The 24,091-nt window shown below is 34.6% G+C and overlaps 1 protein-coding gene across 1 annotated transcript in view; it reads left to right on the top strand.

The window, feature by feature from the left end:
* Positions 1 to 7,433: 7,433 nt before the first annotated feature.
* gon4lb (gon-4 like b) overlaps positions 7,434 to 24,091 on the top strand; it is a 29,959-nt gene continuing 13,301 nt past the window's right edge. The window contains exons 1-18 of the mRNA XM_056475034.1: positions 7,434 to 7,495; positions 8,002 to 8,228; positions 8,308 to 8,409; positions 11,670 to 11,914; positions 14,249 to 14,323; positions 14,413 to 14,463; positions 14,567 to 14,617; positions 14,716 to 14,814; positions 15,552 to 15,662; positions 15,765 to 15,941; positions 18,492 to 18,711; positions 19,575 to 19,676; positions 19,763 to 19,803; positions 19,878 to 19,990; positions 22,424 to 22,625; positions 22,855 to 22,941; positions 23,479 to 23,653; positions 23,745 to 23,895. Coding sequence (XP_056331009.1) covers positions 8,021 to 8,228; positions 8,308 to 8,409; positions 11,670 to 11,914; positions 14,249 to 14,323; positions 14,413 to 14,463; positions 14,567 to 14,617; positions 14,716 to 14,814; positions 15,552 to 15,662; positions 15,765 to 15,941; positions 18,492 to 18,711; positions 19,575 to 19,676; positions 19,763 to 19,803; positions 19,878 to 19,990; positions 22,424 to 22,625; positions 22,855 to 22,941; positions 23,479 to 23,653; positions 23,745 to 23,895 — 2,210 coding nt within the window. The 5' untranslated portion in view covers positions 7,434 to 7,495; positions 8,002 to 8,020. The remainder of the gene's footprint in view (positions 7,496 to 8,001; positions 8,229 to 8,307; positions 8,410 to 11,669; positions 11,915 to 14,248; positions 14,324 to 14,412; positions 14,464 to 14,566; positions 14,618 to 14,715; positions 14,815 to 15,551; positions 15,663 to 15,764; positions 15,942 to 18,491; positions 18,712 to 19,574; positions 19,677 to 19,762; positions 19,804 to 19,877; positions 19,991 to 22,423; positions 22,626 to 22,854; positions 22,942 to 23,478; positions 23,654 to 23,744; positions 23,896 to 24,091) is intronic.

Here is a 24,091-nt window from a genome sequence, read left to right as displayed (position 1 = left end):
CTCAACAGGGTCAGAGCTTATTTGCAGCTCATTTCATCTCATCCGCTATCTCGAATACACTATTGGCTAGAGAAACTCAAATTGTCTTGTTTTTGTAGGTACGTGAGGCTTTACAAGATGTCCCAGGAAAAGTGGAGGAGTTTTTAGGTCTGCTTTATGAGTTTGACCAGGCCGGAGAGAGCCACAGTGTTACAGAGTTGTTCGCCCAGCTGAAACGGCTGCTCAAAGACTGGCCCGAGCTGCTAAAGGACTTTGCTGCTTTCCTTTTGCCCGAACAAGCACTGGAGTGTGGACTGGTACTTACAATCATATTATAGGCATGCATAGATTTGATTAATGAAAAAGAAAATAAAACTGTATTCTTTGTGTTCCACGTCCCTCAGTTTGAGGAGCAGCAGGCCTTTGAGAGGAGTCGGCGGTTTCTGCGTCAGCTGGAGATCAGTTTTGGGGAAAATCCCTCTCATTATCAGAAGATCGTCAGAGCGCTGCAGAGTGGAAGTCCTCTCAGTCCTGCTGGCATTGAAGAGGTTCGCACGGATGCATTAAATAAAATGAAGTGCTTTTTTTGTATTGTCCTACCTTCAGTAATGCTGTAGTGTTTGGGGTCAGTGAAATATTTAAATATATTAATACTTTGTTCAATTAAATTGATCAGAAAGGGGGCTTTTTAAAGGTGGTTAAAGAAATATATTTCATATATATATGTTTTTTTAACTTCATGAAGTAGCGTATTAGGATTAAAAAATGGTGAATGGTAGCTTTTTATCTCACAGTTCTGACTTCAGTATAGATTGAATGTCCACTTTTTTAGTTTAGGCTCAATTTTCAACTCCCCTAAAGTAAAACAGTTGGGTTTACCAATTTTTCAGCCAATCTCTGGGTTTGAAGGGTGCACTTTTAGCATAGCTTGGCATAAATCATTGAATCTGATTAGAACATTAGCATCTCGCTCAGAAAAACAAACAATTGGTTTAACTCTGGATGATGTATGAAGGTTTCCCAGAGATGGGTTGCAGCTGTAAGGGCATCCGCTGCGTAAAACATGCTGGATAAGTTGGCGGTTCATTCCGCTGTGGCGAGCCCGGATTATTAATGGGACTAAGCTGAAAAGAACATGAATGAATGAATGAATGATGTATGAAGGAAAAAGAGTAAAATGAAGCAGCTTAACAGTTTTTGTTGATGATAAATGTAATAAACATGTTAAAATGCCATGCAATCACAGCACAATTACAGATTAAATGATATCATTTCTCAGACCTGACAAGTCCACTGTACCGGCTTTAAACTTTCTCAGGTATCGGACCTTATACATAGCTTTCAGTTTGTGCTGGATGCTTTCATTTAATACCCTAATTAAAAAAGAAACCAGAATCCTCTCTTCACTATATTTGTTTAGCACTCTACTGTACTCTAGCATTCTTTCAAGGAATATTAGATTCATACCTTACCACAAAGTATCTTAAAGGGTTCTACGAATGAAGCCAATGTCCACTCCAGGAAGAAAATTTATAAAAATACATTTTAATAATAAAATAAATTAATAAATTAATAATTAAAATAATAAATGTAAAAAAATTTAATATAATAAAAAAAGTAGAATAAAACAAACAACAAAACAAAAATCCTTTATTCTCCGCTGAGAATAAAGGGACTAAAGCTTACAGTATACAGAAGTCTGTTTAAGCACGCTGGTTTATATGTCCCAACCTTTAATACAGTATTCCAGCCTTTGAATACAGGAGTGCCTTTAATGTTATAAGCTATCACTGCTGATATGCTTGGGTTTATCTATATCAAGATAGTTTGTAGTATGTCTAAAGATGTTAATTAACATTTAGGCAGTTGGTCAGGGTTGTCTTCCAAAGCCATATTTTTTAGCTGGCAAAGAATATCTTCCTTTAGAGATAACGTTCCCATGCCTAAACCCACCAGACACTACAGGTTCAAGAATGCAGCCCAAATTATCATACAGCTCTCATACAAATATATGTCTTCTTTCAAACCTCGAAGACAGAGTTTTTACTTCAAAGGTTTTACTTACACAATCTTTCAGTCCAGGGTTTAGTTATTATAAATGTTATCAATAATATAAGATCATTAAAACGTTATTTAACTGAGATTTTTTGTGGGTGGCAGCACCAGTTTCAAAAGCGTTGTACTGATTTAGTGGGTGAACCTCTTCTGTTGCTGACTTTCAGAGTCTGAATTTTCGCCTTTGTATTATTTATTGTCCAAATTTGTCTTGTAAAATCGCTTTATGTCTGCTTTTGTAACTCAGCTGAAAGCACAGATGGCCGCTCTTCTAAAGGGCCACACGCACCTTCAGGGAGAGTTCTGGATGTTTTTTGATGAGATGCGTCCACCACCAGCACGCCCAGGCCAGTTTGAAGAGGCCATTTGGCCAGAGGACGTGGCCACTGGGACAGATGGAGAAGCAGGCGTGAGTGTGGCCTCTAGAGGAGGTGTATGGGGAGGATTTGAGGAGGTCACACTACCTGATCTGGAGGAGGATGAAGAGTCACACAAGATCAGACAGATCAGCAGCAGGAACAAGAGGAGGAAAGAACTGCACACATACAAGGTGTTTTCATCTTCTTCATCACAGCTGCTTTCTATCTTTTTTGTTAAGATGCTAATTTTGTGCTTTTGATCAGGACTGTGATTGGCCTGAGAAAGATTGTTCCTGTTCCTGTCATGACTCCGGTCATGAAGCCAAACATCGAAGGCATAAGAGGAAAGGATGCTTGCGTTGTCACAGCAACAAGGTGCATTTTAGTTTTGGTTTTGATATAAAATGTTTGGTTACACTTTATTTTGATGGCCTGTTTGTTGAATTTGAGTAGACTGTTAGGTTGAGCTTAGGTTAGTGTAAGTTGACATGTACTTTAAGTGTCTGTTGAAGGAGCAGTATCAACAGATATTAAGCAGACAGTCTACTAATACTCAAATGGACCATCAAAATAAAGTGTTACCAAATGTTTTGGAAAACGTCTAATGGTCAGGCTTTTTTTATAGTTGTTTTGATAGAGACATTGTTTCCTCATTTTCTCATTAAGTAGGATTCTATAATTTTTTTTGTTTGTCATCAGAATGCTAATGGCTCAAAGGTGCTGAAGAGTGGACCTACTGGCTTCTGGGAGAAGTGAAGGCCGGTGATTGAGAGCGAAGGGCTCCGCGTGCTCAAACTGACCCTAGTAGCCAAACACATCCACAGGGGAACCAACCCAGACTGTTCTGTTGGTTAAACGCACACGCATGTAATCTTGTACAGCACTGGATGATGTCTTGTATATATGTAATTAAAAGATGTTTCTTTTGTAAGACCACGAGCTTCGGCTTTTAACAGAGTGACGGTTGAGTGTGATTGAACATCGACCCCTGCTGGAGAAGTAGCGACACTGCTGGTTTGAACTATATGTATGCACTGTAAAAAATTGACAAAACGTGATGAAAGCAAATGTTTTTTATGTTACTGTTACTAATTCTAATCAGTTAATATAATTTGTTTCAGTTATGCAGAGTTCAACTTAATTTTTTTGTATGTAATTTGCGATGATTAGAAACATTCATTTGATTTTAAAACAAAATTAGGCAAGATTTTATTACAGTATAGGCTAAATAAATACAATAACTTCCAGGCTGTGTGTGAAAGAAGATGGTTAAATATTAAAGATTAAGTTATTACATTTTAGTTCTCCAAAATATTACTTGGCCTTTATTATTTAAATGTTTTGAAGACCTGCATCCATTTCTTATCATTTACTATATTTCACTAAAGTAATATTTTTAGATTTAAGTTTTCCAAATCATTTTATTTCACCCATCAGACTTTTGCACATGTACATTCCTCCTCAAGCCATGCAGTTTGTCTCCTGGATGCTCCTGCTCGGGCTTCAGTTTTTGTAAGGATGTGATGTAAAAATAATTGGTGTGATCTATACAGCATTTTTGTGAGCAACACCCAACTACTTGCAGATTTAACAACGCATAAATATTCATAAAAATAAAATCAGCCTGCTTTCATAACACCGTTCGGTTTGGTTTTAGATGCTTTTGCTCAACTTTTGCAAAGTCAGCAGTTAATTAATTTATTTAATAAAGCTTTTGCAGCATTTTGGGGTTATATTGAAACATCTCGCAGCATAGTCTAGAAACAGCATAAAAATAAAATAGTGCACGGAAGGCCATGTTTGTAATGCAACACCTTCATATGACTAGATCTGAATCCTCATAGTTATCTTTTAGTTTCTCTCATATAACTTGAAAGCTCTTTAACAACTTTTCTGACACTTCAATTTCTTTTAACCACCTTGAGATTATCTCTGATCTTTTCACATTGTCATTCCCATGAACACTTAAAGGTGACACTTTCAAACCTGCCGACCTTACTGTCACAGTTAATAACTGCTCTTTTGACATCTCTATGAGGAATTTGAGCTTTGCACTAAGAACAGATTACACACTAATATTATTTAATGTCATCTCCTTTGGAACCTCATACAAAATGCATCAATGTTGATTTTAGGAGTATGTGGTATCTACATTTTATTTTTATTGCTGAGAGGGACTTATGAATCTCAATTAAAAACGATTATAATTATATATATATATATATATATATATATATATATATATATATATATATATATATATAAACATACAGTTGGAGTCAGAATTATTAGCCCCCTTTTAATTATTATTTTTTAAAATATTTCCCAAATTATGTTTAATAGAGCAAGGAATTTTCACAGTATGTCTGATAGTATTTTTTTTCTGGAGAAAGTCTGTTTTTTTTTTTTTTGGCTAGAATAAAAGCAGTTTTGAATTTTTTAAAAACCATTTTAAGGTCAAAATTATTAGCCCCTTAAGATATTTTTGCGATAGTCTACAGAACAAACCATCATCATACAATAACTTGCCTAATTACCCTAACCTTAACCTAATTAAGCCTTTAAATGTCACTTTAAGCTGTAAAGAAGTGTCTTGAAAAATATCTAGTCAAATATTATTCACTGTCATCATGGCAAAGATAAAATAAATCAGTTATTAGAAATGAGTTATTAAAACTATTGTGTTTAGAAATGTGCTGAAAAAATCTCTTTGTTAAACAGAAATTGGGGGGGGGGGGGATAATGCAAATAATTCAGGGGGGCTATTAATTCTGGGCCCAAAGTTGTTTCTAATTAGGCTGTAGATGAAAAGCAAATTTGTCAGTTGTTTGTTTTAATGATAACCACAACGCTTGGCTTATTATTAAAATACATGATCAATATAGGCTACTCATTTAGTTATTTAATAAGTGTATCAAAAAAGTAATAAATCAAAATAGACAGCATTAAAACTAGAATTTATTTAAATTTAAAAAAGACAATTCTGACCAGACTTCACCAACACACAAAATAAAACAATAAATATTTATTGGCATTGAAAGATCCATAATAAAACTTCAGCATTCTCACAAAATGGGGTTTTAGCAGTGCTAGAAGAACCAGAATTTTATTTAGTTTTTGCCAGTTTAAGAACAAAAGTCTTTAGAAAATTGTGTTTTTGCAAAAACACAATTTTGAACTCTATTTTTCTTCTTAAAGAACTTCTGTTCTTTATTAAAGAATACTTTGATAAAGGATGTTTTTTCACTACAAAGAACCTTCCGAGTCTTCACCCTTACACTAACCATTTCATTCCAGCACATTCACAAAAATGGTTCTTTTGTGGGATTAATGACCTCCTTTAGAACTTTTTAAAATAAGTTAAAGTTTTGTTTAGGCTATTTATAATTACAAAACTTAAAAAATGCCAGGCTGCAAGGTTTACAGAAAGCCAGAATCACACAAGATGTTGTCCATTTATGGTTCATGTGGCATAACAGTTTATGCAGTTGATTTTTTATTTTTTCTTTAAGCAAATGTTTTCACCAAGACTAGGAAACTCGACTTAAACATTTTCTCCAAGCTTTTCGTAAAAATCCACAGTTGATATGAGCAGGTCTCTCTAAAGTTAGTTTGGAATAGTCACATGAATATTTCTGCTTCTCAGTTTTCACTATCCTTACTTGTGAGAAAGAAAAATTAGAGTTATTCTTTGATTTAACGTAATCACGAGTAGTTAAACAATGTTCTTGCTCTGCTAGACATTCCTGAAATCCGTTCTTCTCCTCAAAAAACAGTGATTCCCTTCTGCGCACGCACGGGCTCTCGCCGAGTGTCAGGAAGCCGTACGGAGTGGTGATTTTGCTGAGATGAGGTAAGGACATCGCGGCTCTAGTTGTCGGGTCTGACAGAGTCTGGAGCTCATGATGGTCCATGAAGCCGAGCTCGTGCTCATCAGAGAAAGGGCAGCAGCGCGTCAGAGCCCGGACTATCGATGAAGTTGATGAGTCTGTGGACCGGGGAATGGTGTGCCTCCGCCGTTGTCCGTCCCCGCCTCTAGCTCTTCCCTGCAGTCTCGCCGGGCACAACGCGGGGATGGTGAACTCGGGCACCGTGGCAGGAGTCACCACCATATTCCTGAGTGGTAAGAGTCTCGCTGCCGCAGGCTGAATCTCCCGAGCACCTGAGTGGCACGCTTTCTTTTCTCGCTTAGAAGGTGCAAAATCACGAGCTGGTAAGTTTCTGCCCATGGTTTGCAATTGACATATGACGCAAAATTTTGAGTAAAACTTTTCTAAATACCTATATTTTTCTGACTTTCCTGGACGTTGATGACATTTTCTTTGCAGTCCCGTTTTTTTAAAACTGGTAAAAGTTTACTGAAGTCTGGAGGGAAATGTCCCCTGCCTCATGCTGAATAAGTGAGAGAAATTCAAGTGGCAACTGTAAATATACAGTCGCGACATGAACAGACTCCTCCCGCTATGGACAGAGCTTGTTAATAATGAGGTACCGCCTGTGAAACTTATAACAATTCTATTAGTATAGTTACATTTCTATAACGAAAAATGTATTTTTGTTTTTGTTTTGTCAAACTATTTATGTTTAGTAGGCTAATAGGAAAAAATAATGAAAACCATTTTCACCTTAGTTATTCGTAATAAATAAATCAAGATTAAAAAATAACTTGGTAGTAATTAATAATATTTATTAATTAATTGTAGTTTTTAATATAAAATATAAATATATAAAAATAAGCGAGCCTATAGAAACGTAATATAAAATATAAAAAACGTCTATACTACGTACAGGTCAGAGTAACTATAATTTTATTATACATTTAAATAAATATTTTATAATATAAAAAATGATGTATACTTGTATAATATACTTGTATATTATACTTATATTACATTTAGATATTATTTATTTATTTATTTATTTATTTATTTATTTATTTAATATAAGTAAACATTGTCGTGGTTTTGCGCAGAGGTCTGGGAACGTTTTATTTTTCATCGCCTGTGTTTGTGAGGGAAGGGAAAGAGCGCAACACCCGCCGTTTGTTGTGAAGCGGCGGGCTTAATAGAAAGCTACCGATGGCTGCAGACAGACGTTCCTGGGTAAGGAGGATGTTTTACATTATGAAATGGGAACCGAAAAAAACAACGTGCTTGCATGTCTCAAATTTAAAATCTGTAAAAACAATCTTAGCAGAATGTGCTGTATAGGGACGCTATGCTAACTTATATTAGCAAAGAGGCTAACAGTAGGAAATGCAGACCTCAAAATTTCTGTTTGTGCTCTCTGTAAGTGGAATTAATGTTTCAATATTACTAAAACGCACAGATATTTCATAGTGTACGTTGTCCTGGTATACCAGACAAAACCTTTCTGATTAATAAGCAAATCTTGCTGTATTATATGTTTATCTTTATTATACGATTCACATATTAACGTTATTGAATTGTAAATGCAGCTCACCGGGTTTGGGTCAATAGCCAAAGAGTTTTTGCTTATCTGATTTAAATTTTTAATTGATTATTAATAATTGATAGAATAAAAACTTACAAGCCTTAATGGAAAACAATGGTTTATATCTCTGGTATTCATTAACTTGTGTTTTCAGGCTCAGAGACAGATTGAACATGGGATGGAAACGCAAGTCTTCTTCTCCAGAATCACAACCAAATCTTGTCAAAGTACCAAAGAGGGAATCCCTCAGCAGATCTCCTAGCTCATGGAAGAGGAAGGCCTCTACACCCAGTAAGACAAAGAACTGGACCTCCATCCAGTCACTTTCTCCAGACGGACATGTTGATCAATGCAATGGCCAGGAGGAGCTCTCCAGTCCAGGTAGTGCAGAAGCAAACAATAGTATGGCTGATGAATGGAGATTATTACAGAATTGATATTTGATTATTTTTGTGTGTAGGTCATGTTGAGGATGACAGTGACTGTATCCAGTCCTCTACTCCAGTTTCATCCCCTCTGCGGTCAGAAGAGGATGCAGAGCTGGGTCTGGTCATCACTGTGGGTAAGTTAAAGCATTTAGCTGTGCTGTGATCCACACTTTACTAAAAGGGGTAGTACAATTCTGTAATTATTTACTCTCCCCTTCAATAGCTTTAGATAGGGCTGCGTGATTTTGGAAAAATCTGACGTTGCAATGTTTTTGCTGCAATATATTGCGATATGAATATAATTTCACAAGATGATTTGGAAATGGTTCTTTAATTTAGATCGACTGGGATGATCAAGTCTTTTTCTATGTAGTGCATCTGCATTAAAATATAATAAATTGCAAGCATATATAAATGCTACAATGCAAAAATGAAAAGGTTTTCTGGACAGTGTAATGGCCTGTTTCCACTGAGTGGTACAGTACGGTACAGTACGGGTCACCTTTATCAGGCTTGCTTTTCCTCTGCCAAAAGGTTAATAATACCTTTTTGGTGTACGACAGAAAGTTTCAGTCGACGTCATTCTCTCTTGAGGAAATGTCAAAGTAAAGCTGTACGGGCCGTTCACATTTCATATGAGAAGCACTTCTCACAAAACAGATGCTTTATACACATACATATATGTGTATAAATGTTCATTACTAACCTTTCTATGAACATGATTTGATTATAGCTGCAGATCAAAAATAAAAATAGCCTACTGTATTGCTGCAATTAAACAAAATAAATAAATAAATAAATAAATAAATAAATGCAGCATATATGAAAACATATAGACCTTTACAGTCTCTGATATGTTACCAATTACAGTAAAACTATGCACAAAAAACATTTAGTCCTTATTTGGGTTCAAAAACAGCACAAAATATAGCCCAGTCAGTGCAAACCTCTCATCTGTTTCTTTAATCTTCACCATCACATGTAACCTTTGTTAGAAAGTCATTCCGAGTTCATAATAGTCCAAAAGTTGACGATAATAGTTAAATATGGCAGTTTGTTCATGTTTTGGGTTGCTAAAAGAATCATTTGCTCATTTGTTTTGTCGGGCTTCTCCTTTGTTTTTTTGCACTTTACTCTTGCATTTGTCCGTTTCTGAAAAGGATCAGATGTCAGAAGCACTTTAATAATCACGCGCAGGTTATTATCATGAGCTTAAGAAGTTCGTTATTTCAAATATAGATGTGATCGCAAGCTCTGGAGAAAGTGAAACCGCTCACACTTTTAGACGGCCTCGTAAACACAAAAACAGGACACAGTAGATTTTGTTCTATTTGGCTTTGTGGCTGTTCATCAAGACGATGACAAGGTTTGTTTGAGCTTGGGTTGACCATGGCTCGTTATTATATGTATATATTATTATGGTGTAATATCTTGGCTGTGTATTTAAAAATGGTGGTTGGTTCCTTTGTTTTTATTCTCCTGGCTTGTGCATAAGCTAGTGACGTTTCTCTGTAAACCAATAGCGTTCAGCTGCGCGTCTAGCTCCGCCTTTTGGTACCCTTTTGTCGTGTTAGGTACTCTTTGTACCAAAAAAGTGGTACAGTACGACTCGCTTTTTGTGTACCGTACCACAAAACGGGCCAAAACAGTATTCAAGTGCAGAAAGTGAACAATCAAACTAAAATAACATTGTCATCATTATTGTATAAATACTTTTTAAGATGATATTTTAAAATATTTATCTTTAAATCAATAATAAACAATCTAATCCTGCAATGTGACTATTGCAGAGGCAAACATTGTGATATCAATGCTCAAACGATACGTTGTTCAGCTGTGGTTTCAGATATTTTAAAGAATTCAGATAATCTGTCTGTTTACTAATATATTAAAAATGTCTAGTTTTGTGTTCATTGGAAGGACACTCAGGTTTGCTGTTCGTGAAGGTTGAATAAACAATGACAACATTTTTGTTTAACTGTACTTTATCCGCTTGTTAAATTTGACGTTGAAAAGTTTTCATTGTTGCTGCTGAAAATGATCTATTATTATTGTGTTTTGGGCTGTTTTAATCGGTTGGACTGGAAAAAATACATAGAGTAGCCATAAGTTATAACAAATCAAGCAGATGAGAGAAAAAGAAGAATAAACGATCTGAGGAATTGGTGTTTGTGAACTGAACCAGGATTTTCAGGGCAAAAATCTTGACATCATTGATGTTTTTTTTATTTCAGGTCAAGTAAGTAAAATTTTAAGCTAATATCTTAATTAACTGTCTTTTACTTCCACCTGTCAAATTCAGCTTGTCAAAACATTTCACCCTTTCTTGCATACTAAGTTCTTCTCTATATAATTTAGCAGCTTCCACATGTTTTTTTAATGGTTTCGACAACATCAATAGGCAGAGCAATGTATTCAGTAGTGCAATCCATCCTCTTATTCACATCCGAGTGTATATAGCCAGTATATAAATAAAAGAGCATAAACAGTTAAATGAGCACATATGTCAATATCATAACAATTATAACAAACTGTGCAATAGGTATTTATGTATTTATTCAGTCTTTTTTGTGATTTTAAATTGCTGTATATTTTTATATATTTACGAAATTACAAAAGCTTATTTATTATCTTAGGTTTTTATAGTATTTTCGGATGTTTTTTCTGGGTGTTGATGTAACATAATTTTGTTCTGCATTACATCTACTGTGATGTTTGAATGACAACATAAAGGAAACTGAACTGTATAAAGGAAACTAAACTGAGTATTAGGCATGGGCTGGTATAAGATTCTGACGGTATGGTAACCTTGGGTAAAATATCACGGTATTGCGATTACCCCCCCCCCCCCCCCCCCCATTGAACACAATATATTTTATTTTAAGAAACATTAAAAATATTTTGGACCAGTAGCTTTTGCTTTAGAGGTTTCTTTTCTGCTGGAAAAGATACAGATTCCCTAAAAAACTAAATTAAATAGTTGTGAAAAACATTTAAAAATAAAATAATAATAAAAAAATCTTCATACCTTAGTATCGGTATAACGGAAAACTTTGGCGGTTTTAAAACCTTGACTTCTCCAAACCGCGGTAAACCTTGAAACTGGTTATCGTCCCATGCCTACTGAGTATTGCCAGTATGGACAGACATACAGGTTTCTGACCAAGTCTTGACAGAAGTGCCAACTCTCTTTATTTTGCAGCTTGTTTAGCCAGAGATTAGTATTGGTTTTAGGGCAGTTAATCTTTTTAACTCAACGACCTCTTATTCCAAGAACATGCTCACTTTGAAGCATCTATAAAAGTGCACAGAGGTTAATGTTGAGCTCTGACAGCCTTATTGAGGCTTGATTTTGAGAATTTCCAGCATCTCATTAAGCTCTCATTGTCTGTAGATGAGGACAGATGTGAAGGGGAGGAATGGCTGAAGAAACGGAATGGAGTGAATATAAAGAAGAATGGAATAAATCAGACAGAAGGAGAGATCCCTCAGAAAGAGAATGAAGATGTGGAGAAGACTATGGAACAGCTTAGTGAAGAAGATGAGAGTGAGGAAGAGCTCAGGAAGCTGGACAGAGATTTAACGCTCAAATCTAAAAAACTCAACCTCTCCTCCATCAACGTTCGTAACATCATCCATGTGAGTCTGAAAATATTTATACATTACCTATTTTATGCCTGATGTGTTCTTGAGATATTAAAACTGAGAATTTAAAGAAATCCTAACAAATCACTTTCTATGAAGCTCATATTTATAATGATTTACAACTCTGTTTATAATTATGTCTAATGAATCATTGCAATTCTATAAATGTATCTAAAAAACACAACAAATCTTATACTGTGTTATATTGACAGTTATAGCTACATTTATAATAGTGTTATTAATACTTATTAGTGATGAGTGGTGTAACAGATCACAAATCTCATGGTTCGGATCACAATATGTTTTTTGAGTCACAGATCGGACCATTTTTTTGGATCAGCAAAACCGGGAGGAGACAAATGTCATTTGCTTTCCATTTATACAAACATATTTCTGCAAAAACCATTGGTTTTAACAAACATAACTAGAATAAAGAAACCATAGTGATAGAAAAAGTTGACATATATTAAAAGGAAAATCCAAGTCATTTCAGAAAATATGGGAAACTCCTTTAAACTGTCTTGGCATTGATTATAATTCTACTATGTATCCTTAATTGTACACACCACAATGTTGTAATATTGTTTTGAATTAGACCACACTGCTGTTTTTTAATTTTATTTATTTATTTTTTATCTTATATTTTTTATTTATTTATTTTTCTTTTCTATTCTCTTTTTTCCCCTTAAAATACTGTATACTGTTCATGTTCTACTCAATACTGTGTACATAAGACTAATTAAAAAAAATATATATAACTAGAAGCTGTAATTAAAAAAATAAATATCAAGAAAGAACCAGCTGAAAAAAGGAAAACATTCAGTACTAAAAATTATCTTTTCTACTGTTGCTGATAATTCTAAATATAGCAGTCTATCATCTTGTACAACATATCATGTTTATTTTCTATTAATGATTCAATAATTCAGACATAAAACTTCATGTTTCATTAAAGGTGTATATTTTTTGAAAACCTTTTCAGTGATACAATTTTGATGGTTGTTTGTCGCCACCCATTGGTTACACTGTAATTGCTGCAACACCAGCGTCAAGTTCCATTTAATGCTGATTTTAGTCTTTACCATATACATCAGTGTTTATATCATAAACATCATTGTTTTTTATCTGAATTATAAACTGTTGTCCCAGTAACTGTGTTCTTAATTGTTTGTAACTAACTGAAAAAGTATAAAAACTGAATGTCTCTCGATCAAACGCAGATTTGAATGCAGCGCTTCGAAGGATTAATAAACATATGCAAATCATTATCATTTATCGTTCATGTTGTGCGGGTTTGATCTGAAATCACGATCTTTTAATGTTTAATTGAGCAGCTTTAAACTGAATGCATTAATGCATGCTAAACAAACAGTGACAGAAAACGCCTTTAATAAATAACCTTAGAAAGCATTTCGGTCATCATTATATTTTACAGGGAAACCAAAATGCTTTTATACACATGATTTGAATGAGGCGATCTCTCTGCAATTGTTATAAATGTTGGATTAAACTACAAGTTCAAAAAAGTTATTAATTCGCGGGTCATGTGCGTTAAACTGTGGGTGGTGATCCGTATGGATCCCGGATCAACCGTGATCCGTTACACCCCTACTAGTGATGAATTTCATTTTTCAGTGCACATTCAGTCAGATTGTATTTTTAAAGATGCAGTTTGCAATGTTAAAACACTGTTATGCTAGTTACAAAGACCCATTAGTAAGTTAACATATTATATTGTGTCAAATAAATGAATGGTTTTATATTCTTGATTGAGAGCCCTGTGCCTTATAAATACTTATTGTGAGTCATTCAACAGTTTCTAGCCTTTATAAGTGCATTGATAATGGCTTTAAGTGAAAACACGATGCAAATTATCCATTTAGAAATGCTTTATTGCAAATTTAACTGATCTTCCTACTTGTATCTATAAACCGAACCATTTATTTTTTTAAATGTGCAGAATAAAGAAAAAAAACATTTATATACCATTTATAGAATTATGATTGGTCATAATTATAAACTGCATCTTTATAAATACAATCAGGACTGACTAATTCATTCTTGTATATGTTTTATGAACATGTGCATTGAAAAATTAAGTACATTACTATTAAGTATCAATAACACTCTTACAAATGTTGTATAAGTTCCAGTAAATAATTTGTTGTCTTTATTGATACATTTGTTGAATTGTTATGGTTGATTATAAATAATTATAAACAGAGTTATCATTATAAGTATAAGCTTCATATAAAGTGTTAGCAATGCTAGGATCAAATTATGGTAATTTGGATAAATATGACAAACAGTTGATTTGTTTGAGTCCAGGAGGTGGTAACCAATGAGCATGTTGTGGCCATGATGAAAGCTGCCATAAAAGAGACACAAGACATGCCTATGTTTGTAAGTTCTTCCTGTACATTAATCTGGAAAGTGTGCTTTGAAGATAATAATGCAATTTGATTATGATCTTCATTTTTTTTTTAATATAGGAGCCTAAAATGACTCGTTCTAAGCTCAAAGAAGCTGTTGAAAAAGGGGTGGTGAGTGTAGTGTTTTTTATGTGGACATTTTAAGTTTTTCAAATTTGTGAGATTAATAAAATGTGAGATTGTTATTTCTTTTTATTTTTATCTACTTTTGTAGGGCATGGGAAACTGGAACATCTCACCAATAAAGAAGGCAAATGACATTAAGGTATCAAATGGTTGTGATTAACCACTTGTGTGATGATTATTATTATTGTTATTAATTATTTTTGCTTTTCTGATTGATAAATGTGACTGTCTCCTTAGCCACCTCAGTTTGTGGACATTCCCCTGCAAGAAGAGGAGGACTCCTCAGACGAAGAGTATTGTCCTGATGAAGACGAGGAAGATGAAACAGCTGAGGAGGTGCATCTCACTCACATCATATGTCAAGTTCTGTTATTGTATGAATGCTATTGTGTAAAAGTTAGCATCAGTAAAACTTAAGTAATTAATTTATTTTCAGCAAAAAAATAATGAAACTGATCATATGTGACAGTAAAGCTGTATTATAATGTTTCAAGAAATTCCTACTCCAAATAACCTCTGTTCTGTAATTCAAGAGTCCTGAAAAATGTACCACATATTTTATAAAAAGCACCAAATCAACATGTGGTGGTATAGTACAGTACGGTATGGTTCACTTTTTGGTAGCTTTTGGCAGCGTAAACGACCATAAAAGCATACCGAACTGTACCATCCTATACCACTTAGTGCAAACAGGTCATTAGAGTGATTTTGGAGTTATGTGACACAGAAAATTGTAGTAAAAAATAATGGTTGCTGAAAATTGTAATAAGTTTTGTTTTGTTCAATGTAGCCTTTGTGAGCAAAATATTAATACTATGCATTTATGTTAAATTTTCATTGTAAGTTACATTTAATTTGTCAGGAAAGACCCATGTCAACATAAAAAAAATTCCCCTGCTTTTTTTTGTCAACTCTCAGATAAAAAATATTTTTTTTAGTTTTGATTCCTTTAACAATGCCTCTTTCACTTTAAAAATAAAACATCTTTAGTACTATCTACTATTTAATCTACAATTACTCAAGACTTGAGTCTGGATTGCTTCACAAAAGCATGTATTTGAATTGTCTTTTAGACGTTTTTAGAGAGCGATGTGGAGAGCACGGCCTCCTCACCGCGTGGCAGCAGACGTTTTCCGTCTCAAACGCCTCCCCATTGTGATGAAGCCAGCAACAGCCCCAGAATGGTACTTTACACAGCATTATAATGAAATACACGCTGATATTTCATTCTGTCTGCACGTAGATGAAGATTTGATTCTCTTTGTCCTCCTTCATCCCTGTAACAGAAGCCCAGGCTGTCCCGGCACTTGAGGGTTGAGGCAGTGCCTATGGGTCCCCCTGCCCCTCCTCCTCAATCCTGTGGCCTCTCACGCTCCCTCAGGGCCCCGGACCCCTTTATCGAGAAACTCCATGCTGTGGATAAAGAACTTGAACTCAGTCCTCTCTGCATGGAGCCTTATCAGGTACAGAATCACATATGTACAAAAGCTCTTTGCTTAACAGGGCTTGAACAATTTAGCATTTAGTAATTTAGTTAAATAAATGTTTTTTGATGTTGCTGCCTTTTCAAATATATTTGCATACTTTTTGTCTTGGCAGCCAGCCAGCATGAGCATCCAGTTGAGAATGATGTTAATGCTTTTGTTAAATTATTTGCAGCAATAATGCAATATTAAAAACTGATTTTTAAACTGAAATGCTACGATTACACAAGAGTAAAGCAGTCCACAGAGGAAGCATAAGGTTACTGATTTCCATTTTTTTTTTACATCGTGATGCCTCATGTATATATAATATAGTCATGTTGTTTAGTGCTTTTTAATACACCCTTAAAGAAGCCACTTTGAGGATACAGGCTAACAATATTGCCTTTTCAATTCACCTTCGCTTTTCAATTGGATTTTTGCTATCTCAAGTTAATGGCGCAGGTTAGCGGCTGTGTGTGACTCCTGAACTCACAAATTTCTTCAGGTTTTATGAATTATTGCTGATGTAAAGTAGTGAATTAAATTCTTTTTAATATAATTTTTTTTAGCGTTTTTGCATTCTTTATTATGATAGGACAGTATAGTAACAGGAAACAATTGGAGAGAGAGGGGGAGGATGGGATGAGGAAAGGTCTATGAGCCAGGACTAGAGCTCTGGACGACCGGCGTGCAATGACACGTTTGCACACTGCCCAGGAGGCTATTGGTGCAGACAGTGATGGTATTTGTTAATCCTGTTTACCATCAGCATAAAGTCTGATTAATGCTCTATGCGTCCCAAGAGTTTGCTTGAATGTGCACAGCAAATATGCCATAATTGCGACGTTGGAAGAAGGTCTTTGAGTGTTCGTGAGATAATTTTTACTGACATTGTGCACTACATTTTTTTGTAACTACACATGAATCTGCATCCGAAGGTCCATAACTTGGTGCCAAGTCTGGCCAAGCTTGGTGAATGTTCATGTGCCACAGACAAAAGTATAAATCAGGCTTAAGAAAGCTTCATACAAGCTGTCAAACTGTTTGCTTTAAAATCATTTAGATCAGTGGTTCTCAATTTTTTCACAAAGTACCACCTCAGAAAAATAGTCTCTCCAAGTACCACCATAATGACCGGTATTGAAATACAGTAGTGTATTAGGCCTAATTAAGCCGCTAAAGCTCTGCACAGTTCAAAAACGTGGTAGATTAATTCTTATAATTATGAATATTTATTACTGTCAGCTACTTTAACCATTATAAATAGTTTGAACATTAACACTGTACTGTGCTTACAGGTAAAAAAATAAATAAAACGTCAATGTTTAAATTAAAATGTGCTATTAAAAGTTAATTAAAAATGCCACTGTTCTTAAAAAAGTAAAAAGAAAACTGCTGTATTTAAATGTAAAGTATTAACATATAGTAGCAACCTATTCATCAAAACCTGGAAATGTTCCTTGGACCTCATAAATATAAGCTATATGTCATCATAATCATATATAAACTCTTTTTGAAACATTTTGAAATGTATGTTGCGTGTATATGTTGCATGTGACTTATTTGTATATCTTTGAAATCTAAACATTAACTTGTATTTTAGATATACGAATTGGATTTACATATTTAAATTAGAAATTAGATCTGCTTACGGCGTGTTAGAGTAGGCTTTGTGTGTCAGAAAAGCAAGAGATTAAACTATTCCTGTCAACATTGGGATTTAAAAATACGGGATACGCTCCCAACAAACGTTACAGAAATGGAGAGGAAATTAGCTTTAAATGATAGAATACATAACAAACATTAGAAAATTGAAAATAAAATAAAATGTTTAGCCTATTAAAATCCATTTAATGGTTTCATTGGTGTTATCGTACGTGTCAAAGGGTTAAAAGTGTGTTCTTTTTGTTACTTTAATTATTCAGCGATTTCTCCACGTACCACTAGAAGGAAGCCTGCGTACCACTAGTGGTACACGTACCACAGTTTGAGAACCACTGATTTAGATGATTAATCCGTTAAACTGCTTGAAAATGGAACAGATAAAATTAATACTTGAATTGAGGGATCATGACCATAAAACGTAAGCGTCTATGATCACGACCAGATAAGAAGTATTTATATACATGTATTATATAGTTATTAATTACACAACATGCAAATATTGTCTTGGTCATACTCTATAATAATTTATTGCAAGTCTGTTGAATAATATGGGTAATTAATATAAGGGAAAATCGATGGATTTGCTCTTCTGTGTTTGGACTTTCAGCTGTGAAAATTAAACCACACTGAACTAAACTGAACTTCAACTCTGAAAACTGAACTGACATGGTTTCATTTACTAGAACTTCTGTGTTCAACTGCTTTGACACAATCTACATTGTAAAAGCACAACAGAAATAAAGATCAATTGAATTGAATAATAGAAGAAAAAATGCATGTTAAATCCCAATTTCAATATTACTCAAATATATTATAAAATAATATTTTTTCCTAAAATTGTTCAGCCTATTTTTCTAAAATGATCATGTTTGTTTGGTGAAGGCTCTCAGCAGTGGTGGAGCAGGGGAGCCAGGTGACAGTCTAGTAGCTTGTCGAACTCGGTCTAAGCGTCCGTTGCGGGACGTTCCTTTAGATCAGCTGGAGGCCGAGCTCCGTGCGCCAGACATCACGCCAGATATGTATGATAATGTCTCCACACCAGAGGATCGTGAATGGACCCAGTGGCTGCAAGGACTCATGACATCTCATCTGGACAACGAAGGTCAGCAAGCCTTATTTATGATCATATTTAACTTTTAATACAGTTCGATTTTGTTTCTGTTAATATCATGATTTCTGTTTATGAAAAAAATTGTGAATAGTACTGAAATATGACAAAAAGGTTGAGGGTTAGTGATGAAGATTAATTTATTATCGTGAGACATAAATATTTGAAAGTATGATTAAATATAAACCAAAACAATTACATTTTTATTGTACTGTTCAAAGGTTTGTTGGTAAAAAAAATCATTTTTGAAAATAATAAAGGATTTTATTTAGCATTAAATTGATGAAAAACAGAAGGAAAGATTTACATTTTTACAAAAATATACTGATTTAAATAAAATGCAGTTTTTTTATTCAGCAAAGAACACCATAACATAGTTTTCATCAATATTTAAACCAGTAAAGATTTTTGACACTGATTATTAAAATAAATGTTTCTTGATTACCAAATCATCATATTAGAATAATTTTTGAAGGAACTGAAAATCCAGTATCACCATCAAAGACTTTGTGTACAGACAATTAACTAATAAGGTTTCACATTACTGTTTTTTTACTGTGATTTTTGACAGTTTTGTTTTTTGTGCCTTTTTTTAACCAGTGTAAATCGTGTCCTTTAAACAAATCACAGTCATGCTCATTGAACTCTGTCAGATGCTGTCGCAGCACTTTTCTTAAATGTCTTAATAGCTTCCTCTGTGTGTGTGTGTGTGTGTGCGCGCGTCAGCGGTTCAGTACAACCTCTGTTTTTTCCACTCTTGTTTTTTTTTTTTTTTTTTTACTTGACCTTTTCTCCAGTTCCCTCTCAGCATCACTGCTCTGACGTACTGTTCTCACTCATCTGTCTCTGTCTTTTAGAAGAAGCTGATGAAGATGACGACCCCGAATATAACTTCTTAGATGATTTAGATGAGCCGGATTTAGAGGATTATCGAAATGATCGTGCTGTTCGTATCACAAGTGAGTCCTTATATGAAATGTAGTTTTATTAAATAATCAGTTTAAAGAATTTCCATTTTGTCATTTATTTGATCTCTCTCTTACAGAGAAGGAAGTCAATGAGCTCATGGAAGAGCTGTTTGAGACGGTAAGAGGACTTCACACTAATAGGAAGAAAGTTAAGCCAGTCACTCCTCACTCATTTTCTCTCCTCTTCTCCAGTTTCATGATGAGTTGGCAGCCAATGAACCAGATGAAGAAGGTCATGAAGAAGATGAGGAGCGTGAAGAGGAGGCTAATGACACTCCACAATTCAATGTCCCTCAAGCTATTAGGTAACATACACACCTAGTCCAAGGCTCAACATTTATATATATATATACACAATTATACAGTTGAAGTCATAATTATTAGCTCCCCTTTCAATTATTTTTCTTTTTAAAATATTTCCCAAATGATGTTTAACTGAGCAAGGAAATTTTCACAGTATGTCTGATAATATTTTTTCTTCTGGAGAAAGTCTTATTTGTTTTATTTCGGCTAGAATAAAAGCAGCTTTTAATTTTTTAAACCCATTTTAAGGTCAAAATTATTAGCCCCTTTAAGCTATATTTATTTCCGATAGTCTACAGAACAAACCATCATTATACAATAATAAAGGCCTAATTACCCTAATCTGCCTTCTAGTTTAGCCTATAAATGTCACTTTAAAAATATCCAGCACAATAATATTTACTGTCATCACGGTAAAGATAAAAATAAATCAGTTATTAGAAATGAGTTATTAAAACTATTGTGTTAAGAAATATGTTGAAAAAAACCCTCCCTCTGTTAAACAGAAATGGGGGGAAAAAATAAACGGAACTTATAATTCAGGGGGGCTAATAATTCTGACTTCAACTATATATATATATATATATATATATATATATATATATATATATATATATATATATATATATATATATATATATATATATATATATATATTACAAATGAGCTCATTTTTATGGCCTTTGTGAGTTACATTTGTTATATCAAATGTGCTTATACAGTAGTCAACATCAAAACAGTCCTAGAACTATTAAACAACGTTCATTTTTTTGTCTCGGGACAATTTTGAAAAACTTTTTTGATCCACCTCATATGTTGAATACCATAAATAAATTATACACATTACATTTCTAACATAAACATGACATTTCTGATATTACAAATGAAAGACATGTTAAAATACCCTCGAGATGAGTCCTCCCTTTGGGACAGAGCAGCAGAGGAGTGCTGTGTCTGTTTGGGTAGGGAGGAAGAGAAATGCTCCAATGTGTCTGATTGTTTTGCTGTAGGTCCAGTACACTGTACAGACACTGCAGAGCTACACGTATACTTTTAACTACAGACCGAACACGTTACACACATCACATCCCCCACAACCAAATACAGTACAGGTGCACTGTACGCCTGTGCTACGTGCTGAATCCAGGCACAGAGGCTTTAAATGGAGCTCGTTTACTGGAACAGATAACCTCTACCTGCACGTACACGGCACGTGCACACACAAACAAACCCCTCACACCTACTGAAAGAGCATTCTTTAAAGCATGATCTGATGATCAACAGTTTCTGTCTGAGCCCTTATTTAAAACCTGTCACACCTGGCTTGTCACCTCTTTTAGGAAACATGCTATTAATATTTTTACAGAAATAGTACAGTGTCAATCAGCACAAAATGTACACAAAACACACACAGTTGCAGCTTATGTACTCTGAGAAGAGGTCATTACAGTATGCAGAGTGTGTATGTTATGCGTGTGCGTCACCAGGGACAGACAGAGATGTGTCTGATGGGTGGTTTTAAATGTTAAAGAGGCACATTGACGTCTGCTGTGTCTTTTCCACACTGTGAGTGACTGTGTGTGTGTGTGTGTGTTGTGGACATGTGCCTGTAATGGTCAGTTGCTAGGGTACAGAGAGTATTAGAGACCTGGTCTGGTTAATTAGCTGGTCACGTTTGATGACAGTGATGTAACGGTGATTTTATTAAACCTGTCACTAGACCTGAGGAACACTAGCATCAGGTTTTGCAGAGAAAAAAAAATTGAAATTGAGTAAATTTTAGTGCATGTTGATTTGTACTATTATTTTAGCAATATGCGGCTCTGTCAAAATTGATTTGCATATGCATATAGGTCTGGTTTTTGGCTGATATGCATTCCCCACACTGTTGATAAAATCATCTCCTTCTCAATTTTTCAGTTTCTTTTGAATATAAATCAAATTTTTCTGGGAGTTTTTTTATTTTAATAAGCTAATTTAATAAGATAATTGTCTTCTAATTGCTGCTATTAAAATGTAAAAATAAGTTTAAATGAGAAAAAGAACATTCGCAAAATACACAATTTGTTTTAATCATTAATGATTTTTAAAAGTATGTGTGTATGGACAGACAGACAGATTGGATGGATAGATAGATAGGCAGATACTAGATGGATAGATAGATAGACAGATAGACAGACAGACAGACAGACAGATAGATAGATAGACAGATAGATAGATAGATAGATAGATAGATAGATAGATAGATATACATACATAGATACATACATACATGCATGCATACATACATGTATGTATTTACATAAAGTTCATCTTGTCATGATAGCATGATGGTTATCATTGCAAAAAATGATCACTAATATATTCCTTCTAGTGCACATATAAAAGCATTCTCCGCTGTCTTCTGATTGATTATGTCTGTTGTCTGTCATCAGGTTTGAGGAACCGCTGGCTCACATGTTGACAGCATGCAGGCGGACAGTTAGAGAGCAGCTGGATGCTTTACAGCAGCGGCGAGAAAACCAGGTCCGGACTACCCAGCATGCATCTGTGCCTGGCATGGTTTTTATGCAGCCCAGCTGCCCTCTAGTTGTCACACCTGCTCAGAGGATAAAGCTGCAACAGCAAATCCAGCAAGTAAGACAAACCAAACACCAAAAACAACACCATACACACCAAACATGCTTAATGTACTCAAAAAGGCCCAACTGCGCTCAATGTTCTAGTCTTTTTTTTTTACAAATAGCTATTGCTTTTTTCCTGTAAGTGTAATTTATTATAGTTGAAATGTTTCCAAGCCTGTTTTATCATAATATCACTTAAATTTGCTTTATAGTTTTGCTCATAGTTTTATCTGTTCCCGCAGCATGTTCAGTTACTGACCCAGGTCAGTATGCTGTGTGATCCAGTGGGGGTGCTACAAACTGAAGCTCAAACCACCAAACATTTCTTGGTAAGAAAACACATCATACTCTACTTCTGCAAGTCTCATAATTGACTCCTGAACTGTTAAGTTGAAAGTCGCAAATAGCTTCTCCTGTATGTTAAACTAAATTTTATTATTTTAATACTTAATATTTTTATTAAACTGATTTTCTCTCACAGAATAATAATACAATAGTTTGCAGCTACTGTTGTTTTGACATATTCAAGCACAAATATGCAAATGGATTTTCTTTGGCTCCCTCATACCCTTTCAGTATTAAAATGTTGTGTTTCCTTTTATGATTTCCAAGATTTGAATCCATTTTGAATACAGAAATTAAAAATAATGTGAAATGAAAGGGGAGTTTTAAAGTAATTTTACTTTAGACAATAAAACGTCTTTCAAACCACTGTTCATATACTAACATTTTTTCCAAAAGGTGTTATGTATATTAAACATTATTTTAAAAAAGAAATAAATTACCTTTCTTTATTACATTTTTTTCATAATCTGATAAAGTGCTAGTTGTAATGACACAAATTTTTTCCTCTCTTGTGTTGACAGGGGGAGTTGCTGTCATTTGCAGAGCGGGCCGAGGATGAAAGATCAGCAGTAAATCTGGGTTTTAAAAGCATATTTAGGGTGTGCAATTTGCATTCGTCCATCAACTTGTTGGAGGAGGTTAAGCAAAATCCTTCTCATTTGTGTCTTCAACCCAAATCCAACCGTCATCACTCAGGTCAGGAATCTCAATACTAATTTAACTGACACAAGTGAAGAGCACATGACTAGATGTGTCTGATGGCAGTTTATGTTCTGTCTTTCTGTAGTTCATTCGTACCCATTGCTTCCTGCTGGACTTGCATGGTTGTTTGCCACCCGCTCTGTCTTTCTGTACCCAGAACTTCTACCACATTGCAGTCTGGATCCAGCCCTGCATCCTTCCCGCAGCAAACATTATTACACCAAAGGAGAAGATGGGTATACATGCCTCTGTAGCTACACTGATATTATTCTAATGTCTGTGTTTTAGTACTTTCCTATTTCACCTTTTGACGGCAAATGTCACATATATAATGCCAAAATTGGTCAGTGAAGCAAGAAATGTTAATTATGGTCTTTTTGCTGAGTCGTGTATCAAAACAAGCACTTCAGTGAGTCTGTTCAACTGACGTGA

Source organism: Danio aesculapii, chromosome 16 (assembly GCF_903798145.1).
Source record: "Danio aesculapii chromosome 16, fDanAes4.1, whole genome shotgun sequence".
Lineage (NCBI taxonomy): Eukaryota > Metazoa > Chordata > Actinopteri > Cypriniformes > Danionidae > Danio > Danio aesculapii.
Note: the sequence above shows the minus strand (reverse complement) of the source record. Positions and strands in the feature narration are given on the sequence as shown.